This window comes from Mastacembelus armatus, chromosome 2 (assembly GCF_900324485.2).
Source record: "Mastacembelus armatus chromosome 2, fMasArm1.2, whole genome shotgun sequence".
Classification (NCBI taxonomy): domain Eukaryota; kingdom Metazoa; phylum Chordata; class Actinopteri; order Synbranchiformes; family Mastacembelidae; genus Mastacembelus; species Mastacembelus armatus.
Genome location: NC_046634.1, coordinates 10,778,709 through 10,798,313, shown reverse-complemented (window position 1 = coordinate 10,798,313; position 19,605 = coordinate 10,778,709). Strand labels below are relative to the sequence as shown.

The window sequence follows — 19,605 nt, the reverse complement described above, 5'->3', positions numbered from 1 at the left end:
TCTGACCGGCCCCCTCTGTTTGCCTGTTGGCCAAACTTTGTTCTATTAAAAACCATTTCAGCCAAAACAAGAGAACAATGCTAACAATGCTAACCTCTGCGGGACTTTGTACCCGGGAAATGAAGGTTCAGTCCAGAATAAACACAACTGACCATGATACAGTTCACACACACACACACACACATTCATTCAAATATTGGAGACTTTCTATTCAGTCTGATAATGACACGGATGTTATTTCACTGCTGCAAACGGCTTTTCTGTCTGAACTGAGAAATAATCCGTGTGCTTACTGCCCTCCGGTGGTCACACCGGGTCACTACAATCATCAGTATTGATCAGTGATGGAGACGAAACACTAATAAGGCACAAAACATATAAGGCCCCATATATTTGAACAAATACACAACACAAAGAACAAAAGCATGTTGTAAAAAATCAAATCAACAGATGGGGCAACATGAAAGGCCAGAAAACATAAAACAGGGAGCCATGAAATTATATTCAATCTATTCAGAAATGAAACAAGCTGAGCTGCTTTGTGTTTGTTAGAAATTCCAAAGATTTTGTCAAAAGGTTTGACTCATTTCTCCAGTGGGTTAAAGTGGGTTTAGTTCTAAAAAGCAACATTTGGGCCTGAAAAATGTCCCAAACAAAATAATAATATTGACACTGGCATCAATCTCACTGTCACTAATAAAGACAGTAACTTTAACTTCTCTTACAGTGAGAGGAGGCAGCTCAATCCCCCTGGACTGGAGCCAGTCCTGAAAACCAAGCCCACATGTACCTTTAAGCAGGAGATATGAAAACCAAGGTGCTTCACAATAACAAAGATACAAATTTAAAATTAAATCAAAGTATGAAATTTCTGTTCAACAGTCAGAAATTTTCAGTAACAGGAGGAGACTCTGTCTGCTACTCTGGACACAGAAACATGGAGGAACCAGGAAACCAGGCTTTAAACCCAGGATACAGAGGCTCAGTGAATGTGGCGTTGAAGGTGTAGATGTGGATCAGTGTGTCAGAGGAGACTGTGTAGAAGGACAGAGTGCCAGCAGGCCAGTCCAGGTACATTGCTACTCTACCAGAGGAGGAGGAGGAGGAGGAGGAGGAGGAGGAGGAAACAAATTTGTGTTCATTATTGTGCCAGGCAGAGTAACCACCATCTGAGCATCTAAGACTCCAGGACTTATCATTGTATCGAAACTCACAGTCGTCAGTACCTCCTTTCCTTTTGATTCCTCTGTAACTCATTGATATATACACAGTTCCTTCCCACTCCAGCTCCCAGTAACAGCGACCAGTCAGACCATTACTACACAGCAGCTGATGCCAATGGTCAAATCTGTCTGGATGATCAGGATACGACTGATCCTCCTCCACACGAGTGACTTTCCTGTTGTTGTCAGACAGTTGTAGTTTTCTGTTCACTGTGTTTGTGTCGATTGTGAGTTCACAGGAATCTGATGGAGAGAACAAGACACAGTAACAGCTGCAGTTACTCATCTGTCACCTGGTTGAGTGTGAGCTGCTGTGTTGTCATGAACCTCATTAAAAACACACTTACACTTCTTCAGACCTGGTTTCAACCATTGGACACCACCAGGCTCCACCCTGAAAGGATGAGGGGTCAGGTCAGCACAAACCAGTGTTTCCTACATGTGTTATTGTTCATATAAGACTCAAATCCACCATGAAGCCAAAAGACAGAGAAAATGTTTGCAGCTCTTCCTGTCAGACCTCTCCATACCTGAGAGTGTCCAGTCTTGGTGTTCCCCAAGGCTCCATCCTTGGCCCCTTATTGTTTTCTTTTTACTGGGACATTTGATCCACAATATTATTTATCACTGTTAGCAGCAGACCTTTCCATACCTGAGAGTGTCCAGTCTCCAGTGTGGATCCTTCAGTTCGGCAGACAGGAGCTTCAGTCCGGACTCTCCTGGATGGTTGTAGCTCAGGTCCAGCTCTCTCAGATGGGAGGGGTTGGAGCTCAGAGCCGAGGCCAGAGAACCACAGCCTTCCTCTGTGACCAGACAGCCTGACAGCCTGGGAAACACAAAACAACACACATGGAAGATCCTTGGATGATGCTGCTGTGTCCAGTCACATACAAGATGAAACTGTCAGCAGTGACTCAGTACTCTGGTTGAGGAACCTTCTCTGAATACTGTCTGTTCTCAGAGTTTAGAAAGTTCTGCTAAAGTTTAGTAAAAGGTCGTGAGACAAATTGTATCAGCAGACACAGTCTCACACAGATTACAGCTGTTTATCACTGATGTCAATCAGGTTTTAATTGGGCATCAGTCAAACAGGTTGATGAATCCTGACCTGAGAGTCTGCAGTTTACAGTGTGGACTCCTGAGTCCATCAGAGACCAGCTTCACTCCTGAGTCCTGCAGGTCATTGTTACTCAGGTCCAGCTCTCTCAGAGTGGAGGACTGGGAGCTGAGAACTGAGGCCAGAGCTTCACAGCTTCTCTCTGACAGGTTACAGCCGCTCAGCCTGCAGAGGAAATAACAGAGATAAGGCAAATCTGGACTTAGTTTTTTTTCTATCGGGTTGAGTCCATCTCAGGGTCTTTTTGTAACGATGAATGAATCCAACTGTCTACACACTTACAGGACTTTCTTGGAGAGACTGACCACTGGCAGCAGCCTCAGAAGAGCCTCCTCTGAAGCAGAATATTTCTTCAGGTCAAACACATCCAGGTCTTGTTCTGATGACAGTAAGATGAAGACCAGAGCTGACAACTGAGCAGGAAACAGTTCTTCTTTGGAGCGTTTCCCTGACCTCAGGAACTGTTGGATCTCCTCCACTAGAGAACGATCCTTCAGTTCATTCAGACAGTGGAACAGGTTGATGCTTCTCTCTGGAGACACATTCTCACTGAACTTGGATTTGATGTACTGGACTGTTTCCTGACTGGTCTGAGAGCCACTTCCTGTCTGGGTCAGCAGACCGTGGAGGAGAGTCTGATTGGTCTGGAGTGAAAGGCCAAGGAGGAAGCGCAGGAACAGGTCCAGGTGTCCATTTGGACTGTGTAAGGCCTTGTCCACAGCACTCTGGTAGAAGAGTTTCTCTGCAGATTGGTCTCTTCTGGTCTCAGACGTCTGGGAGGTTGTTTGTTCCTCTGACAGCAGATTGACTCCAGAGTTGATGAAGGTCAGATGGACATGAAGAGCAGCCAGAAACTCCTGAACGCTCAGGTGGACGAAGCTGAACACCTGCTCCTGGTACAGTCCTCTCTCCTCTTTAAAGATCTGTGTGAACACTCCTGAGTACACTGAGGCTGCTCTGAGATCAATGCCACACTCTGTCAGGTCGGATTCATAGAAGATCACGTTGCCTTTCTGCAGCTGCTCAAAAGCCAGTTTTCCCAGAGACTCAACTATCTTCCTGTTCTCTGGACTCCAGTGTGGATCTGTCCCAGCTCCTCCCTCATACTTGATGTTCTTCACTTTGGTCTGAACCACCAGGAAGTGGATGTACATCTCCGTCAGGGTCTTGGGCAGCTGTCCTCTCTCTCTGGTTTCCAACAGATCCTCCAGAACTGTAGCAGTGATCCAGCAGAAGACTGGGATGTGGCACATGATGTGGAGGCTTCGTGAGGTCTTGATGTGGGAGATGATGGTACTGGCTTGATCCTTATCTGCGAACCTCTTCCTGAAGTACTGATCCTTCTGTGGGTCGGTGAACCCTCTGACCTCTGTCACCATGTCGACACAGTCAGGAGGGATCTGATTGGCTGCTGCAGGTCGTGTGGTTATCCAGAGGCGAGCGGAGGGAAGCAGTTTCCTCCCGATGAGGTTTGTCAGCAGCACATCCACTGTGGTGGACTCTGTAGCATCAGTCAGGATCTGAGTGTTGTGGAAGTCCAGAGGAAGGCGACACTCATCCAGACCGTCAAAGATGAAGACAACCTGGAAGTCTTCAAACCTGCAGATTCCTTTGGTCTCAGTGAAGAAGTGATGAACCAGTTCCACCAAGCTGAACTTTTTCTCTTTCAGCACATTCAGCTCTCTGAAAGTGAAGGGAAATGTGAACTGGATGTCCTGGTTGGCTTTGTCTTCAGCCCAGTCCAGAGTGAACTTCTGTGTTAAGAAGGTTTTCCCAATGCCAGCCACTCCCTTTGTCATCACTGTTCTGATTGGTCCATGTCTTCCAGGTGAGGCTTTAAAGATGTCTTCTTGTCTGATGGTGATTTCTGGTCTGTCTGGTTTCCTGGATGCTGGATCAATCTGTCTGACCTCATGTTCCTCATTGACCTCTGCAGCCCCTCCCTCTGTGATGTAGAGTTCTGTGTAGATCTGGTTCAGAAGGACCGGGCTTCCTGCTTTAGCGACCCCCTCAAACACACGCTGGAACTTCTTCTGCAGGTTGGACTTGAGTTGACGTCTGCACATGGCAGGAGATTCTGAAAGAACAGGCAAAGAAACATTTCCTTGAAGAATGAAGATACAGATTTATTCCCCACAGAGAAACATCTCCATCACTTTGGAAATGTCACATATGGCCTTTATCCATCATGTTCAACCTTTCTAGAAATCCTCTTACTGCTCTGCAGACAGTCGGCCAGCTCCTCCTGCTTCATTCCCCTCAGGAAGTTCAGTGTGATCTTCAGAAATGCTTCTCTGCTGCTCCTCCTCTGCTCTTCATCCTGACCCTCCAACACCTCCTCATCCTCCCTCTGACTCTCTGGGGAACCTGAAGTCAGAACCTTCTGCATCTTCTTCAGCTCGTTCTTCACAAAACTGACAATGTGGTTCTCCAGCAGCTGGAACAGAGAACTGTATGAATACCAACTAAAACCATGGCCCCCAAACATCAGGTCCATGTTGGGCCCTGGTCTAAGAAGTGCAGCGTGGAGATGAATGTGAACAGAACAGATGTCAAAGCAGCAGTTGTACATGTACAGACCATAAATACGGAGTCCGGCTGTGTCGGACGCTGCTGGGCAGACAGAGCACCGGGAACCTCTGAGCTCTCCTGGTCCACCCTGTGGAGGAATCATGAAGAATGAGCTCACATGACGTCTGTCTGTCCACACAGAGACCAACACAAGGTAAAGGTCCAGGAAGTGAGATTTGGATGTGAACAGTGGATCAGGTGAGTCCCTGTAGTGGTAAAGCTTTACTAGTCCTGCTGATCCCACTGAGAACCAGCAGCTCAGTCTGCAGCTGTTTGTAGCTTTCAGCTCAGTTTGGTTCAGTCCCAACAGCTCCAACATAGATCTCTCCCTCCCTCACTGAACACTGCTGCAGAGTCCTGGAGCAAGGCACCTACAGCCAGTGTCTGCTTGTGTCAGACTGGTTGTACTGGGCAGCTCCCAGTATGAAAGATCAGAACAAACGGAGCTGGAACTTCTCTCTCAGCTGCTTTTTCATTCTGCACATGATTTCTGTCCTGATGACATTTACGACAGAAACACTTTGGATCTCAGACGTGGTCGGACAACATGTCACACAAACTCCATCTTTTCTAGAAAAACTCGACTCTGACTGAAAGTTACAGCTTACATCTGATCAGCTGCTGGACTTCCTGCTTTAAACTCAATTAAGCGCCAGTTTGACCAGTCGCTCTTGAAGGACACACAGCTGGGTTCAGGAGAGTCTGGTCTCTGCTGCTGGATCCTGAAACAAAGACAGAGCTGATAAATGTGCATGTTGGATAAAAACTGATGAAAATATGTTCAATCTTTTCATTAACACACAAACTGACATTTTGTCTGTCTGAAACAACCTTTGGTCCATTTTAAATCGTTTCCTTCCATCAGCAGATTGTCTGAAATTCAGAGAACAATCCATGGGTGCATCACTCATCATGGACACACAGCTGGGTCCAGGTCCAGGAGATCCTGGTCTGTGCTGCTGCTCTGGGCTTGAACACAACACACACACAGAGCAATGAGTGTGAATAATGATGGAGCAGTGATGTTTGGTGCTGAGCTCTGACATGAAGAAGAGTCCTGGACTCTCCCAGATCCTCATCTCACCTCTGAGCTTCGGTCTGGCTCTCATGGTCCCCACACAGACTGGGTTTAGAGGGACGGACTCCCTCCCGTCTGTCCTCACACTGATCCATGCTGCTCAATCCACATCAGCTCACACAGACTTTGTCCCTTCACCTGGAGAGGAGACACAAATCATTCAGATGCTGCTTTGCATCATTTCTCCTGTAAAACCATCAGCTGCTGCTTCTCTGTTTGCTGTCAGTGTCAGTTGATGCAGTCAGACAGTGTGAGGCAGAGGAAGCTGCCATCAGCTGCTGCACTTCTACTGTCAGGACACTAGATGGACCCATGAAGCTGCTGAGGCCTCGAGACTCACTTGAGCAGCAGCTGTGCCTGTAAATCGGGGATGTCAAAGTCCAGTCCTAAAGGGCCACTATCCTGTTTCTTTTAAAACCACCTCTGACCTTAAAGCTTCTGATTGGCTGAACACACCTGACCCAGGTAATCAGCAGGGCCAGGGAGGGATAGTTGGAAAACAAGTAGGACAGTGGTCCCTGAGAACTGGACTACATGCCCTGAGACTGATCTGGTCTTCAGCTGCACTTTGGACACATTTAGGACAACGTACAAATTATCACTGCGCTGTAGCAGCACAGTATCCAGTGTTAGAAGACGCACTCAGACCCTTTACTGCAGGAAAAGTTCAGATTTGGTTCTGAAATGTAGTCCAGTCCAAGAACCAAGTAGCACAACATGAAATACTCAAAGTACAAATATCTCAGAATATACAAGTACAACAGGAAACTGCAGTAAATGTACTTTGCAGCACCGACTCTGTTTGTTATCATGTGTTTTACTTCCTGTTAGAGAAATTAAAAGTGTTGACCTGATCCACCTTACCTTAGTGTAACTGACACACTCCTGAATGGGGCCTGCTGTGTATTGTGGAAATATAAATATATTTGCTCTCAGTGAGAACAGTTCGTGCTAATCTTGACTATCTGATAAGGGCCCAGATGTCTTTCTTCTTTCTGTCTCACCTCCCTTTGGTGTTACCAATAACACTGATGTGTTGGGCTGCAAGCAGCCAGTGACCCTCATGCTGCACCAAGGTGCTTCCATATAATCTGACCTTCACGACTGACTTTACCTTTAAATGGAGAAACAAGCTGCAACACAACTGCAACAGAAAGTGAAACTAACCAGGGACCAGGAAGGAGGAGCCTGTTTGGATTTTCATGCTGCGCAACAGGACAAATAGTACTGAGGTCTGTTACTGCAGTAACAGTAGAAATACCACAGAGTAAAAGTCCAAAAGTACCATCATCCAAATGTACTTGAAGTATCCAAAGTCAAAGTAGTCATTGTGCAGAATGGCCCATTTCACATGAATGGATCTGGTATTAGTGGACTACTCAGTCCATAATCCTCAGGAAGGTTCAGCAGTAGAAGAATAAACATGTTAATGTGATCTGACCTGCAGGAAGCAGCAGCATGAGGACGCTCAGCAGCTTCAGACTCTGGGCCCATGAAAGAATCTAATTCAGACCCACCTACATAAAGTTGTAGATCTGTTTCCTGGACTCCTGTGAGTCCTGGGCCCTTGGAAATGTTGATTCACTAAATCAATAATCCAACAACATGGAGACAAAGACTGTCCAACAAAAGACAAAGTGATGTTAGTAAAGACAAAGTGAAGGTAAACTCACAGTTTGTTCAGTCCAACACTCCTCATTCGACGCCTGCAGGGAACAGTCTGACACAGGTGAGCTGGTTTATGGAATTAGAGCTCTACCTGGAATGGAAACAGGTACAGGTGGTTGGACTGGTTTTGTCAGACTCACCTTTATCATTGTATAATCAAAGCAGACTGGCTCTCGCAGCTTCTGCAGCCCAGGGAACAGGATTTTATGGAAATGTGATTAAATCCAGCAGGTTCAACTATTTGTGAAAAAACATGGAATAATATTTCTCTAATATCTTCCCAGAAATGTCTCTAGAAATGTCCTGTGAGACCGTCTGAACCAGGAGCTTTGTTAAGAGACAGACGTCCAGTTACTGCATCCAGCTCTTCAATCCTTAGAAGGTTATCACATCTTTGTTCACTGTCGTCATCTCCTTGGGTATAAATTTTGTTACTTCATTTCAAAAGGTTTGACAGTCTCCTTTAGAGAATTTAGAGCCATGAAGACATTTCTGAGGTTCTATGTCCTTAATTAGCAAAGATTTAATATTGATTTTCTCCTGTCGTCTTTTTTCAAGACACAAAAACAGGTTGAATTTTTCTCACCTCCTTCAATCCATCTGGCCCTTGATCTGAGAAATGCTCCTTGTGCTTTATAAATCTATATTTCATCCATCTTGGGCTGAAGGGTCATTATTTCCTGTTTATCATCTTCATTAGGATCAGGTTTATTACAAAGTCACTTTAATTCTTTGGCTCTAATTCCCGTCTTTCTAAATCTTTTACATTTCTCTGCTGAACAAAACAGAGAATTGGCATATTCTGGACTTTAGGAACTCCCATTTCTTGGCAGGTGTTGTTCCATCTTTAGACTTTCTAATGTCAGTAATGAATCATTTCATCTTATGACACTGTTCATTGTTTTTCAGCAGACTAGAGCTAAATTTCCAATATTTGTATGAATAAGTTTTATTTTGGGGTTTGACGTGTAAAGAGATAAAACTGTGATCGCTTAGTGGAGCAGTAGAAATATCTGAGCTGATTTCATAACATAACAGGTTTCTTGCAATGACCCAATGGTCTATTCTGGGTTTGGACTAATGACTAGAGCTGAACCAGGACTCTTTAAAAACCCCTGGGTTAAAATGTCTCCATGCATCAACTCAATTTTGCTCATTGCCAAAGTTAGTGAACGTGGTGTTTGGGTGACTTCTAGAGTCTTTAGAGGGGAATTTATCATCAAAATCATCCTGGACTAAATGAAGATCTCCTCCAGTTCTCACACTGTTAGTTGAATGGAACCATTTAAGACAGTCCACATGTGTGTTCATTTGATCCAGTACGTTCCTGTTCTCTCTGTTGACATTATAACCAGATATGTTGATTCAAATAAATGTCCCATTATTGAGGGTCAACGTTACCATCAACCACTTTATCATCTGCAACATGTGACACAACCTGACCTTGGAAATCTTTAAGTAAGATGGCGCCCCCTGCTGACTCCAAAGTGCCATGACTGAAACAGACTTTGTCTCCCATTGAGTCCAAAATAAAGTGTCTTCTACCTTGGAGCGGGTTTCTAGTAATAATAATAATAATATGAGCATTTTCTTTTGGTTCTTTCTCTGAGGCCCCTTGTATCGACTGAAATAAGAGACAGATCATCTTTTAACATAAACATCAAACAAAAGGAACAAAAAACAGCAAAACACAATTTTCTTAGCTGTTATAGAAACAGTGGTGAGAGACTTAACAGACAGGTCAGGTTTTCTCCCTTTGGTACCAAAACCTAGAACATAAAGTCTTCACACAGGAACTCACTTGACCTTAGGAACCAATCTTCTTGGCACGACTCTTGGACCATTAATGAAGGCACAGGGCCTCTAAACATGGTCCCGAGACCCTCTGCTCCCACTGTTCGGTCCAAGTCCTTCCCTTTGCTGAGGACTAACCTGTCCAACCCCCCACATGAATCCCAGCATCACTGAAGCTCCAGACCAGCTGCAAATCAAAGTCCACGTAGGAACCACACAGCTCCGGAACACGCCTGAGACTCGACGCATTTTGACGTTTCTTCCGTGTGAAAGTCGTGGACTGACGCCCGGCAGTAAACTCCAGTGGTGCTCAGCAAACACAAGCTTCTAATAGCGGATTCGGCGACGTCGTTTCGTCTCATTTAAGCAGATTTAAGCCACAAACCGGACTAAAGCCGCGGCGGATCCCACTGACTCCACAGGAACTCGCTTTCTTTCTTCTTCGTGAGCTTTAACTGCGGTAGCGACCGGCACAGTGGGAGCATCACCGCCCCCTGCTGCTCTGGAGGAGAACCGGGCTCTGACCGGCCCCCTCTGTTTGCCTGTTGGCCAAACTTTGTTCTATTAAAAACCATTTCAGCCAAAACAAGAGAACAATGCTAACAATGCTAACCTCTGCGGGACTTTGTACCCGGGAAATGAAGGTTCAGTCCAGAATAAACACAACTGACCATGATACAGTTCACACACACACACACACACATTCATTCATTCAAATATTGGAGACTTTCTATTCAGTCTGATAATGACACGGATGTTATTTCACTGCTGCAAACGGCTTTTCTGTCTGAACTGAGAAATAATCCGTGTGTTTACTGCCCTCCTGTGGTCACACTGGGTCACTACATTACACTGATGTGTCTGTGACAGGATTCAGTGATGATCAGGATCAATCATCAGTATTGATGAGTGATGGAGACGGCTGAGGATCAGTCATAGTTTGAATAATATTCCAAGTCCATGTCAGTGTGTGTCAGTATTAATGTGTGTATTAATATGGAGAGAGCTGCAGTTCCGCACTGTGACCACTGGAGGGCGCTGATCACTCACATCTGTTGTTCTTCTGTTTCTGCTCCATCTGACTTTATTCCACATCTACTCTCATGTTCCTCATCACATTATTGATGTCCAGGTGTCCTGAGCACCAAGTTACAGCCTCATTGTCACCACGAAGAACAGAGTCACGTCTTTTCTAGTCCAAATATCACAGCTGCTGCTTCAGCTTCTGAAATAAACAGTTTCTATTCAACTGAAGTGACGTCTGATTCCTTTTAGGTTCAGGAAAGTCTAGATGAGGTTTGGAAGAAGCTGCAGATGAACTGAGCTCAGCCAGTGAAACCAGTACAAGCTTCTACAAACGTCGAGCTGTTTTTACTGTTTAGAGCAGAAACAGAACTGTTCTGGTTCCAGCTGCACACGTCAAGATTTTCTGTCTTTCATCACATGAAACTCAGGATTTTGGGGTTTTGGACTTTGAAGACCTCAAGCTAAAGCATCAGCAGGTGAAGTACAGAGACCACAACCAACAGAAGCAACGTGTATAATTTTAAAAAGGGGATAAAGTGAAAAGATCCAGAACTAAACTGATGTTTATGTTAAAGACGCTGTTTCAAATCCCACATTGGTTTTTGTTTGTCCCTCCAATGACTTTGGTGTCAACAGCAGAAACACAAGATAAAAAATATTTCAAACAGGTAAAAGTGAACAATGTTTATCCTGCAATTAATGTAGCAGACACATTTATAGGACTGGAAATATAAAGGAGTTTATTTATTTATTCAGAATTATTCTATTAGTTATTACAGTTGATAATTTGATGAATCTGAAAATGTCTGAGTGAACTTTGACAGACTGGACTTTCTGTTCAACAGTCAAAGTTTCTGTGACAGGAGGAGACTCTGTCTGCTACTCTGGACACAGAGACACTGAGGAACCAGGCCAGGCTTTAAACCCAGGATACAGAGGCTCAGTGAATGTGGTGTTGAAGGTGTAGATGTGGATCAGTGTGTCAGAGGAGACTGTGTAGAAGGACAGAGTGCCAGCAGGCCAGTCCAGGTACACTGCTACTCTACCAGAGGAGGAGGAGGGGGAGACAGCTGTTAGTTGGTTATTGTGCAAGACAGAGTAACCACCATCTGAGCATCTCAGACACCAGGACTGAGCATTATATCCAAACTCACAGTCGTCACTGCCTCCTTTCCTTTTGATTCCTCTGTAACTCATAGATATATGCACATTTCCTTCCCAATCCACCTCCCAGTAACAGCGACCAGTCAGACCATTACTACACAGCAGCTGAGGCCAAGGTTCAAATCTGTCTGGATGATCAGGATACGGCTGATCCTCCTCCACATGAGTCAACTTCCTGTTGTTGTCAGACAGTTGTAGTTTTCTGTTCACTGTGTTTGTGTCGATTGTGAGTTCACAGGAATCTGATGGAGAGAACAAGACACAGTAACAGCTGCAGTTACTCATCTGTCACCTGGTTGAGTGTGAGCTGCTGTGTTGTCATGAACCTCATTAAAAACACACTTACACTTCTTCAGACCTGGTCTCAACCATTGGACTCCACCAGGATCCAACCTGAAAGGGCAAGACTCAAATGACTCAAAGACTCAAATCCACCATGACGCCAAAGGACAGAGAAAATGTTTCACCTATTACTGTCAGACCTCTCCATACCTGAGAGTGTCCAGTCTCCAGTGTGGATCCTTCGGTCCAGCAGACAGGAGCTTCAGTCCGGACTCTCCTGGATGGTTGTAGCTCAGGTCCAGCTCTCTCAGATGGGAGGGGTTGGAGGTCAGAGCCGAGGCCAGAGAAGCACAGCCTTCCTCTGTGACCAGACAGCCTGACAGCCTGGGAAACACAAAACAACACACATGGAAGATCCTTGGATGATGCTGCTGTGTCCAGTCACATACAAGATGAAACTGCCAGCAGTGACTCAGTACTCTGGTTGAGGAACCCTCTCTGAATACTGTCTGTTCTTCTTTCTTGTTTTGGTGTCAAATTAATAATCCATCCATCCATCCATCCATCCATCTTCTATACCCGCTTTTTCCTGGTTCAGGGTCACGGGGATCTGCTGGAGCCTATCCCAGCTCTCTCTCGGGTGGAAGGCCAAATTAATAATATAAATTCAAAATCATCTGTGATATTTGATAATTCAGCAACAAACATAAAATGATGGAAAATTCTCAGAGTTTAGAAAGTTCTGCTAAAGTTTAGTAAAAGGTCGTGAGACAAATTGTATCAGCAGACACAGTCTCACACAGATTACAGCTGTTTATCACTGATGTCAATCAGGTTTTAATTGGGCATCAGTCAAACAGGTTGATGAATCCTGACCTGAGAGTCTGCAGTTTACAGTGTGGACTCCTGAGTCCACCAGAGACCAGCTTCACTCCTGAGTCCTGCAGGTCGTTGTTACTCAGGTCCAGCTCTCTCAGAGTGGAGGACTGGGAGCTGAGAACTGAGACCAGAGCTTCACAGCTTCTCTCTGACAGGTTACAGCCGCTCAGCCTGCAGAGGAAATAACAGAGAAAAGGCAAATCTGGACTTAGTTCTTTTTCTCTCAGGTTGAGTCCATCTCAGGGTGTTTTTGTAACAATGAATGAGTCCAACTGTCTACACACTTACAGGACTTTCTTGGAGAGTCTGACCACTGGCAGCAGCCTCAGAAGAGCCTCCTCTGAAGCAGAGTATTTCTTCAGGTCAAACACGTCCAGGTCTTGTTCTGATGACAGTAAGATGAAGACCAGAGCTGACAACTGAGCAGGAGACAGTTTTTCTTTGGAGCGTTTCCCTGATCTCAGGAACTGTTGGATCTCCTCCACTAGAGAACGATCCTTCAGTTCATTCAGACAGTGGAACAGGTTGATGCTTCTCTCTGGAGACAGATTTTCACTGAACTTGGTTTTGATGTACTGGACTGTTTCCTGACTGGTCTGAGAGCCACTTCCTGTTTGTGTGAGCAGGCCGTGTAGGAGAGTCTGATTGGTCTGGAGTGAAAGGCCCAGGAGGAAGCGCAGGAACAGGTCCAGGTGTCCATTTGGACTGTGTAAGGCCTTGTCAACAGCACTCTGGTAGAAGAGTTTCTCTGCAGATTGGTCTCTTCTGGTCTCAGACATCTGGTAGGTTGTTTGTTCCTCTGACAGCAGATTGACTCCAGAGTTGATGAAGGTCAGATGGACATGAAGAGCAGCCAGAAACTCCTGAACGCTCAGATGGATGAAGCAGAACACCTGGTCCCGGTACAGTCCTCTCTCCTCTATAAAGATCTGTGTGAACACTCCTGAGTACACTGAGGCTGCTCTGAGATCGATGCCACACTCTGTCAGGTCGGATTCATAGAAGATCACGTTGCCTTTCTGCAGCTGCTCAAAAGCCAGTTTTCCCAGAGACTCAACCATCTTCCTGTTCTCTGGACTCCAGTGTGGATCTGTCCCAGCTCCTCCCTCATACTTGATGTTCTTCACTTTGGTCTGAACCACCAGGAAGTGGATGTACATCTCAGTCAGGGTCTTGGGCAACTGTCCTCTCTCTCTGGTTTCCAACAGATCCTCCAGAACTGTAGCAGTGATCCAGCAGAAGACCGGGATGTGGCACATGATGTGGAGGCTTCGTGAGGTCTTGATGTGGGAGATGATGGTACTGGCCTGATCCTTATCTGAGAACCTCTTCCTGAAGTACTGCTTCTTCTGTGGGTCGGTGAACCCTCTGACCTCCGTAACCATGTCGACACACTCGGGGGGGATCTGATTGGCCGCCGCAGGTCGTGTGGTTATCCAGAGGCGAGCTGAGGGAAGCAGTTTCCCCCCGATGAGGTTTGTCAGCAGCACATCCACTGTGGTGGACTCTGTAGCATCAGTCAGGATCCGAGTGTTGTGGAAGTCCAGAGGAAGGCGACACTCATCCAGACCGTCAAAGATGAAGACAACCTGGAAGTCTTCAAACCTGCAGATTCCTTTGGTCTCAGTGAAGAAGTGATGAACCAGTTCCACCAAGCTGAACTTTTTCTCTTTCAGCACATTCAGCTCTCTGAAAGTGAAGGGAAATGTGAACTGGATGTCCTGGTTGGCTTTGTCTTCAGCCCAGTCCAGAGTGAACTTCTGTGTTAAGAAGGTTTTCCCAATGCCAGCCACTCCCTTTGTCATCACTGTTCTGATTGGTCCATGGCTTCCAGGTGAGGCTTTAAAGATGTCTTCATGTCTGATGGTGATTTCTGGTCTGTCTGGTTTCCTGGATGCTGGATCAATCTCTCTGACCTCATGTTCCTCGTTGACCTCTGCAGCTCCTCCCTCTGTGATGTAGAGCTCTGTGTAGATCTGGTTCAGAAGGGTTGGGTTTCCTGTTTTAGCAACCCCCTCAAACACACACTGGAACTTCTTCTGCAGGTTGGACTTGAGTTGACGTCGACACGTGGCAGGAGATTCTGAAAGAACAGGCAAAGAAACATTTCCTTAAAGAATGAAGATACAGATTTATTCCCCACAGAGAAACATCTCCATCACTTTGGAAATGTCACATATGGCCTTTATCCATCATGTTCAACCTTTCTAGAAATCCTCTTACTGCTCTGCAGACAGTCGGCCAGCTCCTCCTGCTTCATTCCCCTCAGGAAGTTCAGTGTGATCTTCAGAAATGCTTCTCTGCTGCTCCTCCTCTGCTCTTCATCCTGACCCTCCAACACCTCCTCATCCTCCCTCTGACTCTCTGGGGAACCTGAAGTCAGAACCTTCTGCATCTTCTTCAGCTCGTTTTTCACAAAAGTGACAATGTGGTTCTCCAGCAGCTGGAACAGAGAACTGTATGAATACCAACTAAAACCATGGCCCCCAAACATCAGGTCCATGTTGGGCCCTGGTCTAAGAAGTGCAGCGTGGAGATGACTGTGAACAGAACAGATGTCAAAGCAGCAGTTGTACATGTACAGACCATAAATACGGAGTCTGGCTGTGTCGGACGCTGCTGGGCAGACTGAGCACCGGGAACCTCTGAGCTCTCCTGGTCCACCCTGTGGAGGAATCATGAACAATGAGCTCACATGACGTCTGTCTGTCCACACAGAGACCAACACAAGGTAAAGGTCCAGGAAGTGAGATTTGGATGTGAACAGTGGATCAGATGAGTCCCTGTAGTGGTAAAGCTTTACTAGTCCTGCTGATCCCACTGAGAATCAGCAGCTCAGTCTGCAGCTGTTTGTAGCTTTCAGCTCAGTTTGGTTCAGTCCCAACAGCTACAACATAGATCTCTCCCTCCCTCACTGAACACTGCTGCAGAGTCCTGGAGCAAGGCACCTACAGCCAGTGTCTGCTTGTGTCAGACTGGTTGTACTGGGCAGCTCCCAGTATGAAAGATCAGAACAAACGGAGCTGGAACTTCTCTCTCAGCTGCTTTTTCATTCTGCACATGATTTCTGTCCTGATGACATTTACGACAGAAACACTTTGGATCTCAGACGTGGTCGGACAACATGTCACACAAACTCCATCTTTTCTAGAAAAACTCGACTCTGACTGAAAGTTACAGCTTACATCTGATCAGCTGCTGGACTTCCTCCTTTGAAGTCAATTAAACGACCCACTGACCAGTCACTCTTCAAGGACACACAGCTGGGTTCAGGAGAGTCTGGTCTCTGCTGCTGGATCCTGAAACAAAGACAGAGCTGATAAATGTGCATGTTGGATAAAAACTGATGAAAATATGTTCAATCTTTTCATTAACACACAAACTGACATTTTGTCTGTCTGAAACAACCTTTGGTCCATTTTAAATCGTTTCCTTCCATCAACAGATTGTCTGAAATTCAGCGAATGGTCCATGGATCCATCATTCATCATAGACACAGATTCAGGTCCAGGTCCAGGAGATCCTGGTCTGTGCTGCTGCTCTGAGCTTGAACACAACACACACAGAGCAGTGAGTGTGAATAATGATGGAGCAGTGATGTTTGGTGCTGAGCTCTGACATGGAGAAGAGTCCTGGACTCTCCCAGATCCTCATCTCACCTCTGAGCTTCGGTCTGGCTCTCATGGTCCCCACACAGACTGGGTTTAGAGGGACGGACTCCCTCCCGTCTGTCCTCACACTGATCCATGCTGCTGAATCCACATCAGCTCACACAGACTTTGTCCCTTCACCTGGAGAGGAGACACAAATCATTCAGATGCTGCTTTGCATCATTTCTCCTGTAAAACCATCAGCTGCTGCTTCTCTGTTTGCTGTCAGTGTCAGTTGATGCAGTCAGACAGTGTGAGGCAGAGGAAGCTGCCATCAGCTGCTGCACTTCTACTGTCAGGACACTAGATGGACCCATGAAGCTGCTGAGGCCTTGATTCTGACTCTCAGCAGGAAGGAGACTCACTGATTTTATGACACAGCTGCAGAAAATCACTGAGACAAAGTACAACAAGTGTGACAGATTATTTCACTTCTAAGCTCCAACAATGAAACTTTTGGTCATTAAATAAAAGTCATTTCCACATCAGAAACTAAAAATACAAATTTCACTGGAAACGGTTCTAAACTGGTTTCAATGTGTTTCATGTGATCGTGTTTTTAAACTATAAATATTTAGCAAAAACTGGAAATAAGTCCAAATACCTGCGGCTCTTCTCCACCTCCTCCACAGGCAGAAGCTGCCTCAGTAAATGGAGCTTCCACACAAACACCGACCCGACACTTCTATTCCAGCTTCAACTCCCAGACCCCGACACGTCCTGGCAGGTTTTACCTGCCTATTTCTCCACGGCAGGAATAAGTTATATAGAAGTTCACCTTGTTTCTGATCAAAGCACAGCTGGTTTAATGAGAAGATACAAATAAAACAGTCACTTCACCTTCAGACGGACTTTGGGTCCAGGAAAGTAACTGCGTCATAAAACAGAAGTGAAACTCTATAAACATGAATCACGTGTTTTTATTATAACAGCACCATCAACAAATCCTGGGCCCAACCCCACACAGGGAACATCAAGATAAAATAAAACCAATATAATGATGGTTTGTAGCCACAGTAGCAGTCTGCTGTTCACCCTTTGCACAGAGAAGGTTCCTACTTTTGTATAAACCAACTTCAGTGAGAAATAATGAAAGATCATTAAAATCACCATCAGTTCATGTGCACATCATAGTGATTTGAAAAAGATTTAAATCTCCAGAAAAGTAAATTAATTAGCAAACCATCCAACCATATATGGACTAACAACTTCCATTATGATGATTTTGGACAGGATACCAACTCACTTTGTCTGCCCCCACTCCACCCTCATCTGAGATGGTATCTTCCAGCTTCTGATTGTCTGGACACACCTGATCCAGGTAACCAGCAGTGGGCGGGGCCAGAACAGATGGAAAACAAGGAGAAGAGTGTGTTGAGCAATCCTGGTTTAGATAGTACTTTATGATGGTTATTGAAAAAAAAAAAAAACACATCCACAATATGACATTGGTTCAGCCTTTAGTAAATCAGTGTCTTACAGCCTGAATTTTATAACGTCAATAACTGGACTTAGGTCCTGTAACGTTTGCTTTTACATTATAGTTTTGAGTCATTGGCCTTAAATAAATGGACATTACAACATGTAACACATCCTGGGTATTTTGGAAATAGAGAAAACCACAGCGTGGGTGTTATTCTGTTGCTGAGGAAAATATATTAAACCAAACTGTCCTTTAAGTCTTTGCCACAGACTCACTGTCTCTTTGTCTCTCAGGTGACAGAAAACAGAAGAAAACATTACGTCCACAGGCAACAACAATGACATTTAATGCATTTGAAGTTTTTATTAAACATTTTATTACTGTTTTGCTGCAACAATGTGTTATGACCCTAGGGGTCATTATGTGTGTGGTTGTGTGTTGTTGGCTCTCCCCTCCCCATTTCGAGTGTGTGTGTGTGTATCGGATGCTGGAGTGGGCGTGGACTCGAGGACCGTGGATTGGACTTCCGGGATTGGTCCAACACTTCCCGGAAGGACTATAAGAAGCCCACGGACTGCTGCTCAGGAGAGCTATTTCTCCCACCTTTGCCATTCCCAGCTATTTGGATAAAGATTTCGATTTCGAGTTAGAGACTAGGTTTTGTTTCGTTTTGTAGATTTAGTGTTGATAGTATTTTCGTTATTTTTGATTAGACATATTTAGATTCGTAGGTTACGTTTGTGTTTTGTTTTCTCCTGTTTGTTTTAGGAGTTTCCAGGCTAGCGACCTGTGATTTTGTGTTGTTTCTTTTGATTGATATTATAGGGCTGTTTAGCGTTTTTGTTATTTGATCTTTTGTTTGTTTGAGATCGTAGGGCTATATTTAGCGTTTGTGTTTGTTTTCCATTATTCGTACTATCGTAGGGCTCACGGAGCGTTTTGTTTGTTTTGTACATTCTGTATTGTATTCTGTGTTTAGACAGAATAAATATTCTTGTTAATTGTAGTTCGTCTAGTTCGTGTTTGTTGAGAGTGGAAGAGGTTTGGAGGAAAACTCCACAATCGTGTTACGCTCCGGCAACCCCTGGGCTGGGGCGTAACAAATGAGAAGCAGAGAAACAACAACAAACATGCAGCAGCTGAAAGTAGCAACAAGACAAGACAGGAAATGAGACTTTGTTAAACCTGTTGACAAATATTAGTCTGTTTACTCCAAACCACAGCTGGACTGTACACACACACACACACACACACAGACACACACACACACACACGCACACACGAATAAAGACGACCTGGACTTTTTCCTGCAGGACAACCAGCGCTCAGTCGTCCCAGCTCAGGAATAACAAATGTATGTTTCAGGCTCCAACACCAGGGGGCGCCACAACACCAACAGAGTCAGTACACAGTGTGAGAAACAGGGCTGTTCTCTAACATCTTTAAATCCAGTCACTGTGACAGACTATTAGCTGGTGAGTTATAAAGATGGGACATATTAACCAGTACACTCTGGCAGATTCCACCAGTCTCCAGTGGATGCTGCCAGTGAAGGTCAGAGACCATTAGCACTGATCACTACCAGCTGTCAGTAGCTAAGTAGCCACATGTTGGTACAAACAGTAGTATTAGTTACCAATAGTAGCAAACACTACTTCTTTCTAATAGTAAGACCAGTATTTACAAACACTAGTTAGTCCCCATCAGGTGTCAGCAGCCACCAGTAGCTT

The 19,605-nt window shown here is 45.2% G+C and overlaps 1 protein-coding gene across 1 annotated transcript in view; it reads right to left on the bottom strand.

The window, feature by feature from the left end:
• Positions 1-362: 362 nt before the first annotated feature.
• LOC113127072 (uncharacterized) overlaps positions 363-19,605 on the bottom strand; it is a 42,407-nt gene continuing 23,164 nt past the window's right edge. Inside the window, 15 exon segments of the mRNA XM_026301284.2 lie at positions 363-1,466; positions 1,571-1,617; positions 1,876-2,049; positions 2,332-4,417; positions 4,558-4,777; positions 4,921-4,999; positions 5,520-5,633; positions 5,722-5,880; positions 5,996-6,085; positions 11,361-11,883; positions 11,988-12,034; positions 12,134-12,307; positions 12,800-12,973; positions 13,091-14,885; positions 15,026-15,245. Of these exon segments, the coding sequence (XP_026157069.2) occupies positions 919-1,466; positions 1,571-1,617; positions 1,876-2,049; positions 2,332-4,417; positions 4,558-4,777; positions 4,921-4,999; positions 5,520-5,633; positions 5,722-5,880; positions 5,996-6,085; positions 11,361-11,883; positions 11,988-12,034; positions 12,134-12,307; positions 12,800-12,973; positions 13,091-14,885; positions 15,026-15,245 (6,450 nt within the window). The 3' untranslated portion in view covers positions 363-918.